At 43.9% G+C, this 11604-nt stretch overlaps 1 protein-coding gene across 3 annotated transcripts; it reads left to right on the top strand.

Moving 5' to 3' along the window:
• The first annotated feature begins 1930 nt into the window (after positions 1–1930).
• Positions 1931–11513, top strand: LOC120448366 (serine/arginine repetitive matrix protein 1). 3 transcript variants are annotated; one of them, XR_005616096.1, is made up of 10 exons: positions 1932–2022; positions 2479–2612; positions 7256–7328; positions 7503–7687; positions 7749–7843; positions 8200–8314; positions 8607–8740; positions 9007–10312; positions 10899–11105; positions 11174–11513. XR_005616096.1 is itself a non-coding variant. In XM_039630334.1 (9 exons), the coding sequence occupies exons 3-8, from the start codon at positions 7289–7291 to the stop codon at positions 11084–11086; spliced, it is 2649 nt and encodes an 882-aa protein (XP_039486268.1). In that variant the 5' UTR covers positions 1931–2022; positions 2479–2612; positions 7256–7288; the 3' UTR covers positions 11087–11105; positions 11174–11513. The 3 variants fall into 3 exon arrangements, 2 of the variants coding, with proteins under 2 accessions (XP_039486268.1, XP_039486269.1); XM_039630334.1 differs by having other exon boundaries at positions 1931–2022; positions 9007–11105; XM_039630335.2 differs by lacking the exons at positions 1932–2022; positions 2479–2612 and adding an exon at positions 7168–7194 and having other exon boundaries at positions 9007–11105.
• The last annotated feature ends 91 nt before the right edge of the window (positions 11514–11604 follow it).

The following is an 11604-nucleotide window of genomic DNA, read 5'->3' as shown; positions in this document are numbered from 1 at the left end:
TGGCTCTATTCCAATTTGAATACCCAGACGGGCCAAGTGGAGTTCAGTTGGCTTGAGCCGGGCTCAGTGCTCAAATTCAACTTTCACATGCGGAACGAGCGCAGATGCAGTGCAGCATTATTGCTATTAAGGCTGCTGCTACTGCCACTGCACAGGGAAAAAATATATTTTTCCTTTGAAAATATTTTTAGAAGCCTTAAGTATGTAAAAGTACCAGTATTAGGAAAAAGATGTCATTTAGAAAACAGTCCAGGGATTAATAAGATTAATTAAGTAAGAAAGATTCCAAGGGCACCATGCAGCATAACTTCACTTGGCTTGAGCATTCTATAAACTCGTATTAACACTCGCAATTGTTCGCAGTGTACTCTAAGCCAAAGCTGCAGTACTTAGTGACGTAACAAAGCGGCTCAGAGATACACATACCATGCGCCACAGTGAACGGAGCTTGATTGATTCCATTATGAGGAGATGAAAAGTGTTTTGCATTATTTTGCATTCGAGGCGAATATTGAATTTTGATCTGTGCTTTTCTTTTCGGTCAATGAAAACACACATCCAGCCCAAAGTGCAGTCTTGACCAAGTGCCGCGGCCAGCGTTTAATTGCCAAACGAAGCGAGGCACTCGAACGAGCGGACCACGCGGCGTATGCGCAATAATTCATGAGGCGTTTAAACAATTTTTGTTTATTTACTATTGTGGGTCTGAGCCGAGTCTGAGGAGGGTCCGCATTTTGTGACTAATGCGTTGGCATCTGCCAACGGCTTCAGCTCGTTTGGGCCAACGCGGTTCATTAATTGAACCGTAACCGTAATTTGGCCGTATTATTGTTACCATTATGTCATTGCGGTCACCACGGTAGTTGAGGAAATGAAAGAAAGCAAAGCATTTAGGGCACTGAAAATAAGTAATGCACACAGGCATATTAGTTGGCAAATCGATAATGGATTACGATCGATGTATTAAGTAATCTCCGGCGGTCTAAAAATATATCAAAAAATTGTAAAAGTGCAAAAGTTTGGTAAATATCCAAAACAAAAGTTGTTTGTTAAAACGTTGTAAATATTGTGTATTAAAATTATATAACTATACTATTAATAGAAATGAATAGAATCAATGTAAGATTATAATATATTAATATGGTATTTTCAGCAAAATTTATTCATTGCGATTAACATTCCTTGCGAATCTAATATGAATTTTATATTGGACTAAATGACTTTTCTACGATGCATACATGTAAATCCCTTTGGTCTTATAAGTTATTGCATTAAATATAGCATTAAATATCTCAGCCAACTGCTCCCATAGACCCGTATTAATTTCTGTTACATTTTTTCAACATTTTGCAAGAAATTAAATCGAGAAAAAGGTCTGAGCAATCTTAATCAATAAACCTGTTGAGCCCGATTATCGGGCAACCGCCAAGTGAGCAGCACGCTCCAAAAGCAGAGCAAAGACAGCAAAGTCAAAGGCAAAGCCAAAAGCAAAGACAAAGACACAGGCAAATGCAAAGCATTGAGGTAAATACAAATGCAAAGACAATCCGATTGCAGAATGTTGGGCCGAGGAAAATGGACAAAGTCAGAGACGGAGGCGAGCAAAGCTCTGCCTGGAGAGCCAGCCAGCCAGTACGGCTCTCCAATGCTCCAATCGGCTCCAATCCGCTCCGGATTTCTTGTGTGGCCTCTGGGCTCTCGAATCCGAATACGAATCTCCGCTGTGGACTGTCGGCTCTCCAACATTCGGGGACAACGTGCTGCGCATGCGCAAAGTCGGCATCGAAGCGGCAATAAACCCGTTTTCAGAGGCGCAGACGGACCAAAATTAGCGAGCGATGAGCTTTCGACGGAAAAGCAAAGGCAATGGCAACGGCAACGGCAAAGGCAATGGCAAACGCAAACGCAAAAGCCAGCCGAATTCCCATTTTTATGCCAACTCCGAGTTGGCCAATACGATCTGCAATTTCAGTCTGCAAGCGGTCAGCCAGGTGAACGGCAGCCAGCACAGCTGGTCTCTAAGTAAGTGGGCGTGACCAGTCGTCTAGCCATATAAACACACTATATACACACGGGTGTCGTTGTGCGTGAGAGAGCTGGCAAAATTATATAAATTAAAGTGAACGAATCCTATGGATTATGCCCAAATAAAGCTACAAAATAGCTCTAGTGTTTAACCAAAAAAAAATAGTGCATAAAATCACTAAAAATCAGTAATCGCTTTTGGCTGGACTCAAACAGCGATAGCCGCAAAGGCAGTTACAAAATCAGGCAAAAAACAATAAAAATTTCCACAAGTGCACCAACACAAGCACAGGCTCAATCACACACACAGGGAAAAGTGCAGCACTAATACCAACAGTGCACAAGTGCATAGGAAAAACATAAATGCATTTTGCCTTTGTGTGATTTTGCGTGCGTTTGCGTTTGTGTGTGTGCCAACATTTATGGGATTACAATTTTTATTGTTCATTTAAGAAACGCGTTAAATTCACACAAATCAGCTGCAAACATTCGGAAAACAATCAACAGAACCATTGAAAACCAATGCAATAACATAAAAACCTTTTTCGGATTACAAACAAAACACAATTTGGATCGACTGAAAAGAGGTGAGTTGGAAAATTTGCATTCGCTTGTTAGAGGGCTCCGCGGAGCTTATCTACAAGTCAAACACCTCGAGGGCCCCCAAACACCCATTTGAACACCCTTCCTGCTACACCGAAAGAAAACATTGCCTAGTTCACTATAGAAAAATATTTGAATTAACTAGATTTAATAGGTAAACTTTCTTGTAGAATTGAATCTGAACTGTGAATGTTGATTATATACCTCAAAAGTGGCAAATAAACGTCCTAATATATTTATGAAAAATCAACTTACTTTGCTTACAACAATCATATTTCTTGCTGTGCTGCAAATTCACCAACTCTCAGGGCCAAAAAGGCGTTTTGCCAACACAAAAGTACAAAAATGATCTCAGGCGTTGCTAATTATTTCTCTGCGCCTTGTACACTGTTAGATGTTCACCCCCCCACCCCACTGCCACCCCACAACCACCTACTCTTTTGGCCACAAAAGATACACGTATAAGCCCCCTGAAATTTGCAGTTACCATTTTTATTGGTCTTTGTGTGAGTGAGGAGGCGCTCAAATGGTTTGCGCATCTTCGCCGAACAACAACAACCACAGCAGCAACATCGAATATGGCCAACATAACTGAGCCAAGATTTTACTTTCATCATCGGCAGCAGCAGCAGCAACAACAACACACACAAGCAGCAAATGAAATTTTGAAATTTTACTTTCATCCAGTTATTTGGCGCTTTTCACTCTCCATTTCTTCGCATCGCAGTCTTCTACCCGCTCACAGTTTTCCACAATTAAGAAACTCAACAATTAGCATTGCCTAATTGCCGCCGCCGAGTAGAAGTTAAATAATACTTGGCTAGTGCGTCTGGGAACTGAACTGGGAACTCTTGGTCATGTTCAGGTCAGAGTGAAAAGTTGGCCAACCGGAATGGGCGATTAAACCCATTTGACGAAGAGCTTTACTAAATGCACACCAAAACAACACTCAGCTGAAAAACTAAAACAAACACAAATTGATTTTGATTTGTGTGTGGCAGAAAAAAAAAAAGGAAAATCAGTTTTCACTTGCGGCCAACAAATCTGCGGCATGAAGATGCTGTGCAATGCAAAAAGGCGAGGAAAAGCCGAGAAAAGCTCCTAATGGCGCCCATGTACATCACAGATTTGGGTTATAGATAAAAGAAATATTAGTAATTAGCTGCGGCGGAAATTTCCTCAGAGAATATCTAGCAAATTGTCAAAGCGGCAACATAAAAAAGACATATACATCTAATGAGCTGAAATGCACAAAAAATTATTAATACAAGCAAAGTCATGATTTCATTAGTTTTCGTTAGTGACTCAGTTCTAGGAACTGCTTGAACTTTAATCGATTCAGATCTTTTTAAACAAAACACAACATTTCTCAGAATTGTTTTTATACTATTTAGTTATACACTGATATTAGTTGAGCGCCATGAATATAAATTGCTTAAAAAGCCTTCTTAGGAATACAATGCAAATATTTCCGTTAGTCACAAACGAAACTAATTATAATTAACACAATTTATGCTCCGTTGATTCGAATTAACTCATCAAGAATAAGCTTCCCCTTCCTGTGAACTAGTAACCCACACCATTCGATTAATAATTCATAAAACTAAACGACGATTAAAGGCATTGCAGCCGTAAAACCAAGTGAGCCGTAAAATGATTCACACATATTCGAAATTTGGAAAAACCTTTACCTTTTTCGTGCCATTCAGAGCCGTGAAAAGCGATCGACTTGTGAAGTCTGCACTGCACCGAAAAGCCACAGAAAAAAGAGGCGACCTTGAAAGTGCCCAAAAGCGAAGCTCTCATAACATCCTATAAAGATGCTAATTTCTTATGACAGCCAGCAACTTGTATTGGCCAGCTGGCAACTGGCTAAGAGAGATGATGGCAGACTGAGACTGAAAACAAAAAAAAATAAAAACCAGCGACTTCTGTTTCTATCGTGCAACCGGATTGCGACCACTTTGGTTATAAATTTCGGTCCACAAAACTCGTTGTTGACGTCGAAGAAATTTATTAGCGAAATACGAGTATGCACGCATTGAGATGTAAACGAAAACGAGAGTTTGCCTCCAGACGATTTTGCTTACGGCCATGATGCATCTAACAACAAGGCAATAAAATGATAAAAAAAGTTATAAAACTTAAATTTAATTGGTCATTGTGTCTGCGTGTAGCGAAACCTTCAGTGCTTTTGGTTCTAGGCGCCTTTTATTGTTAAAAAAAACAATTCAAAGTCAGAGAATCTCCAAACAGATGGAAAAATGTGCAAAGTTTCAAGGAAAAGTTTGGCCATTATGATGGGTATTTCATGCAAATGTTCTATTAAAAATCGAATACATTGTTTGAAAAGCCTTTTCGGCAAATTAAAAATAAATTTCATAAACCAGATCTCGATTTTTTTATTGTTTCCGTTTAAGCTTGTTATTTTTGTGCAGTCGAACATAAGACACAAAGATTCATCAATTAGTTCCGAAACAAAGGCAGCTACAAAAATAATAACAACTCACCGGCATTTGTCATCGTGCTTAGCCTTGAATTTGAACTTGGCCAAGACAATCAGACCAGCTAGGCATCGACTTTTCGAGACATCATTTATTGTCTCGCCTCTCCGATTTCTCCGTGGGCTGTAAAAGCTTAGACGTCTGAAATTAATAAGTTAATATTCCATTAACGAACAATGCGCTGTACTAAATGCGAATTATGTCAACTAGGTGGCTACACAGAAACAGAGCCATAAAATCATTTCGTTTAGCACAGGGCAATTTATCACCGAAACCCAAAGACACCTGTTCACCAATCTGACCTTTACCTCTGGGCTATAAATGAAACAAATGGGAAAAGGTGTACCGAAGTTGATGGCTGTGTAGGCCTGGTTCATGTGTTTTCATATTTTGGTCAGATTAAGAAATTAGCAGAGATTTGACACAGGCACAGCTTCTAAGGCACAAAAAAGGCTGGAGCAATAAAATTCGAACACTGCTAGCCACTTTAAATTCATGTTTCCAATAAAAAAACCAGGTTAAAACAAAGCCCCAAGGCGAAAATCAACAATTAAACAAAGCACATAACGCCCACCAAAAAGATCTGAAAGTACAATCCAAATCATTTGTGCGCTTTTCAAGAACCCTTTGACATTTCGACTGAGGCATTCGTTGACGCATTCGCTTCCATCGACATCAAAGTTGTTATCTGTGTAAAAAGTTAAACCATTATCATATTTAGTCAGATATTTATCTGCGCACTCGGCCCACACAGTCGGGTAAAATGTCAAAAAGTGCAAACCAGCTGAGAGACACAAACAGACTGGCAAACAGTCAATAAGCCAGGCCGTAAGACATCAAATCCAATCAAATCTCCACTTAAAATGCACGACACACTTTTTGGTTAAACAACAGCACCAAAACAGGGTGTGATCGGCGAATCTTTGAGCTTATGGCCACTAAAATTGAGCACCAAAATTGTGCCATGCACAAGCAGAAAGGCACTGAAGGAGGAGAATGCCCATCCGTAATGCCCATCAAGTATACGCCCCGTGTGCGAGTCCAAGGAGATTCCGGCGAACAATGCACAATAAAAATGCTTTTTGGGCGAAACAAATTGCATTCAACTGCCAAATTACAATGCTCCAATGATCTTTTCCCCAAGTCTACGTTTTGCATTTAATTTGTCGGAGAAAAAACGCATTGGAAATGAAAGTATTTTTTCCCCTCGCTCGCTTTTTAATTTGGTATAGTTATGCTTTGTGTTTATTATGTGGTCGAGGTATTTACTTATTTATTTGCCAGTGCGCTGACCACCACCCTTCCAATTTCGCCCCACCAACCAATCGCTCTCCTTACGTAAGCCAAAGCCCAGCGAAGTGACATTGAAGGCGTCCGAACCTAATTATGCAACGACATTCGACACCCGAGACGGAAATCGGAAAGTGAAGCTGATCAAAGTGTGCACAATTAGTGTGTGCGCGAAATTCGCACAGATGGCATTAGTTAATTGATCGATTTGTGGAGAAAAGAAGCCGCACTAAGACGGTGAATCATGGGTTTTGTAATAACTTTTTCTTAGGAACCTAAGTTTCATAGGGTTCAGTTGAATTGGGATTCATAGAATACATGCAACTTAATCTCATCTGATATTTGTTAAAGCTCATCCGCTGTTTAACAAGCCTGAAGCCACATTATTAAAAACTTCTTTAAAAGCGTTTAATATTCTTTCTTCGCGTGAAATTTCACTACTTTTCTTTGGCCAAAACTGGTAGAGAAGAAAATCGAAAAGCTGACCAAATACAAAAGTTCAGCCAGGAACACTTTCTACAACCATAGAATGCATTTCTGCATGAGGTGATGGTTCCCTGCTTAATATAGAATCAAACCCTTCCCGACTTGAATGACAAGCACGGAAAGTAGCGTTAATCATGGCACGTGATTCGAATGCCAAGATGATATTCAAGATAATATTCAATCCAGAACCCTCGAGCTTACAACTCAATTGGATTTCTTTTGTTTTCTGTTAGCTTTAGAACGACTTCGTTCAACGACTTCGAGAGAACATTAATCTTCCGCAAAGGTGCGTGGGTGTGTCCGAAACTCAGAAATATACATAATATGTTGTACTTTTTTCTTTTCAGTTACCAAACCAGCAGAGAACTGAAGTCTTCAAGATGGAAAAAGCCAAAGGCTGGCTGTTAATGACAGCAACAGGTGAGCAAAATTGATTTGGATCGAATCGAAGGACACTTAACTCGATTCAAAAAACCACTTGCCGTTCGAACCGGACCATGACATAATACCCCAATCCTTGATGTGTTATGTAACATAATTGGGGGCAACTGTGAAGTTTTAATTAATTTAAATTTCGCTTCCCTTTCGATGCAGTGCTGCTGCTGAGCCTGCTGGCCTCCACAGATGCCGCCCTGCCCTTCAAGAAGGTGTCCATTGCCAAGACACCCGCCTCCACGAGCAGCACCACCAGCACGACGACGGAAGCGACAGCCGTCGAGGAGGAGGAAGTGGAGGAGGAGCAGCCAGTGCCCACCGGAGATGGTGGCGACAGTAGCAAGGTGAGACGGTGTCTTCTGGAAAGGATTGCCTCAGCCACTGACTTTTAACGCATTTTTGCAGTCGGACAATGGCACTCTGTCGAAGAACTCCAAGCTGACTGGCATTCCGCAGATCGATTATATCTGGGATCCGAATCTGCCCAGGGAACTGAGAGGGTAAGAAAGGTTTTCAAGTCCTTCAGGAATATTTTATTTAAAAACTAAGGGTGAACAGGTAAAAATCGTTATTAGGTGTTAAGTATTACCACTCTACCTGACTTTTATGATCATCCAAGTTAATGATGGGCGTCTTAGACCCTTTTTCAGCATATTAATTATTATGGTACCCCATAAAGGCAAACATGTTTTTGGTGTTAACTTCTTTTAAGCAATAAAGAACGGAATAACTTTTTCATTGGAAATTGTTATTGTTTCCAAGTCATTTAATCCTACGCGATTGTCTTAGCTTAAGTATTTTCTTTGTACAAATCAACGTACTTAGAGTATCCTATCCTTCCTATCCTCTTGCACAGCTACAACCTGTCGACCTATCCATTCCTGTCCACCGTGCCGCCCATGGACGAGATCCACTTCAAGTGCGAGGGGCTGCACGACGGCTTCTATGCCTCCATCGAGTACAAGTGTCAGGTGAGCGAGCCGGCGTGACCTTGTCTGGGCAGCAACGACGTAACTTAATTGGTCATCATGCCTAGACAAACCAAGCGCAACCCAACCCAACCGAACCCAATCCAAGCCAATCCCTCTGCGCCTGGCCAGCAATTTCTCTTTTTCAACTGGCGACGTGACGCCGAAAACTGAAACTTGTTTGCACCTCGATCTTGACCTCAAAAGCGGGCAAGAAGAAGAAGCGCTAAACGATGGCTAACAGGGCGGATTAGTTATGGCCAAATGTGATTAACCAGAGTTGGACTCGTTGCAGATCTACCACCACTGCGTCTATGGCATAAGGCACGACTTTCTGTGCGCCAACTTCACGGCCTTTGACCAGCGCACCTTCATCTGCCACTTTGCATCCGACGTGGACTGCGAGGGATCCCAGAAATACTGGAACAGGTGAGACTTCCTCCGGGGGAACACTCCTTATCGAGTCAAAACGAGCCACACTTTTGCAGCTTTGGATATCTAAATATCATATCTTAATTATGACAAATCATGGATGATTAAATATATGTTAAATTATTGCATTAATTCAGTAATCTTAAATGGCAATCTCTTAATAGCCACGATTATTAGTTTCTGTACAAGCTTATATGAATAATTTGAACCTCTACTTGAATGTTTAGCAATATTTAATGCTACCTATTCCCATCTTTCTGCAGGAACGATGAGCTCTATATGGCCACCACCACCACGTCGACGAGTACCACAACCACACCAGCGCCACCCACTCAACCTCCAGCACCTCGTCGTCGCCCGCAGAGACCACAGCGTCCGCTGAGAAGACCCTACAATCGCAGACCCATCGATGACTACTACTATGAGGATCAGGAGCAGTACGAGGATGATTACTACGAGGAGCGACCCGTACGTCGGCCCAAGCCAAGACCACGCCAAAGGAAGCCCCAAGTGGAGCCGGAGTACGACGATGAGTACGAGGACAAGCGGACGGAGCCCAAGAAACCCATCAGGCGCAATAGGAATCGCTACCGCGATGAGGAGGAGGCCCTGGAGGAGGACTATGACGAGCGGCCGAGTAAGAGACCAAGAGGCAAACCCACTGCAGGAACGGCGGGTCGCAAGATATCGCCGAGGAAACCAGGTCGCGTGGAGGAACGACGCAGCTTCAACGAAGATCGTCCGTTGGGAAGGAGGCGTATTGAAAAGGAAAGGACAACTCCATCAGCCGCTTTGGATGACCTGGATGAATATGAAAAACCCTACAACGGTGCGGATCAAGAAGAGGCCGCCGAAGAGCAAACGCCCCAAAAAGTGAAGACTACCCCAAAGCCATTAACGGAATTCATCACTCCAAAGGCGGCAGCCGCTTCCGTTTATGCTCGTCCTCGAGCTCCACCGCGGATTGCTCGCCCGGTTCCCATCAATGAAAAGAAGAAGTTCTCCTATCCAGTGCAAAAAATCACGGCCACCACACATGCACCATCCAACAGCGCCCAGGAGGAGGAGGAGGACTACCCTGAGGAGAAGGTGGAGGAGGACTACGAACAACCTCCAGTTCGAAACACTCCTCGAAGACGTACGCCAGCATCTCGCGCAGAGCAGAAGCCCACCAGAACCACGTTGCGGAAACCAGTAACAGATAAGAAGCCTGCCGATGAGGAGTACGACGAGCCGGCGGAGCCAGAACCTCCGAGGAAGCGCAAGCGTCCCTTGGCTCCCAGGTCTCGTGCCCCAGCAGCAGATGTCGACTTTGAGGATGAGGAGTACGAGGAGAGTCCAGCGCCCGTTTCGACAGCGGCTCCTTTGAGAAACCAGAGACTGAGGACCAAAGCAACTACCCGGAAGCCAACAGTGCCACCACGACCTCGCAAGCCAATCGTGGAGGATGAAGAGGAACTCGATCATCCAGTGGAGCCCGTCGAGGAGGAAGCACCAGCACCCAGATCGCGGGCCAATTCATTGAGCGGCCGAAACGCTGGCGCTGGTTTCTCCCAGCGACCTTCATCGGTACGTGTGGTCAAGAGACCTTTCCTGCCCTCCAGGGGCGGCAGTCCATATCTGCCCCGAGGTCTTCAACCGGTGGGCGTGGCCCTAAAACCACTGCCAACCACCGATAGCACGCCCATTGACATGGGTTCCACCATTTCGGGAGTGCGTCTGCTCGAGCATGGGGCTCCTCTGTTGCGAGGAAATCCCGATAGCGATGAAGATGACGAGGCGGAGGCTCCTCCATCGCCCAGTCCACCCAGAACGACTCTTCCACCTCGCAGCGCGCTGCCCGCCACGCCCAAGCGTGTGGAACCGCAGCGACCAAAACTGAATCTCGACGAGCTCTACGAGAACGACTATGATGTGACATTGAACGATGCGCTCGATCCCACGCTGAAACCGCTCTCGCCCCAGCATCCGCATCCCCATTCGCATCAGCTTCCATACCAGCAGCAGCAGCAATCGCAGCGGCAATATGCCAACGCCTATAATCCATTCGCCTATCAGCCAGCGTATCAATCACCAACATCCGCTTCAGCATCCGCACCTGCATCCGCATCGCAACCAGCGAGCTATCATAGTGATTCCTATTTCTCGTCGACAGATATACGCAGGCGGGCTATTGTCCCGGCGCAAACCACGCGTCCACATCGACTCGAATACGCTGCTGCCGGAGGAGCAGCCGGCGGACCTTCCAGCGGAGGAGCCGTCTCCGGGTCGGGAGTGAGCCGGAGCCACCAGCCGCTGGGCGGACGGATTGCCCAGCATTTCTACGACGACTTTGCCTACTGAAAAGTTCGCTTGTAATAAGGTGCGTTTTTAGTCTTCGATGTCTTTGTATCTGACATATTAATATGGTGTCATATCTTTGGATTTCAGTTTCTTCAGCTGTAAATAAGTTTCCCCCACACAAGGAGAGTTCCAATTTGGTGCACGGCTCCAACTTCTTAAACAAATCTGTCTCTACCTTAGTCGTTTAGCCGCACAAAACGTACTCGTAATTCGCAATGGTTCGGGACATATGAAGCAATAGCCGCCGAAAAGCAACATAACCGATGATAACCTACAGCTAACTTTTATCAGACAAATTTTTGGGTTCGTTCTGCGAAAAGCCTTTTCAAATTTTACCCTCGATCGCTTGTGCTATTTTTGCAGTATGAGCTATATATGTCCTGAACCCACCACTTATATATACGTTGTATAATACTCAAATGTCGTGATAGTAGCAGCTTGCGAATTTGTCTGCTAGCTCGTATCTAGTAGTTTATAAAAATAACTCTCTCCTAGTTGATTATCTTCGAATAATCAAA

The sequence above is a fragment of the Drosophila santomea genome, chromosome 3L, assembly GCF_016746245.2.
Source record: "Drosophila santomea strain STO CAGO 1482 chromosome 3L, Prin_Dsan_1.1, whole genome shotgun sequence".
Classification (NCBI taxonomy): Eukaryota; Metazoa; Arthropoda; class Insecta; order Diptera; family Drosophilidae; genus Drosophila; species Drosophila santomea.
The sequence above is the reverse complement of the archived record's forward strand: the minus strand, read 5'-3'. Positions and strand labels throughout refer to the sequence as shown.

What these genes read in the sequence shown, in the direction of transcription:
- LOC120448366 (XM_039630334.1), top strand. Translation starts at nt 7,289, where the DNA reads ATGGAAAAAGCCAAAGGCTGGCTGTTAATGACAGCAACAG. An exon ending in ATGGTGGCGACAGTAGCAAG is followed by an intron (nt 7,688 to 7,748) that starts GTGAGACGGTGT and finishes GCATTTTTGCAG; the next exon opens with TCGGACAATGGCACTCTGTC. An exon ending in CTGCCCAGGGAACTGAGAGG is followed by an intron (nt 7,844 to 8,199) that starts GTAAGAAAGGTT and finishes CCTCTTGCACAG; the next exon opens with CTACAACCTGTCGACCTATC.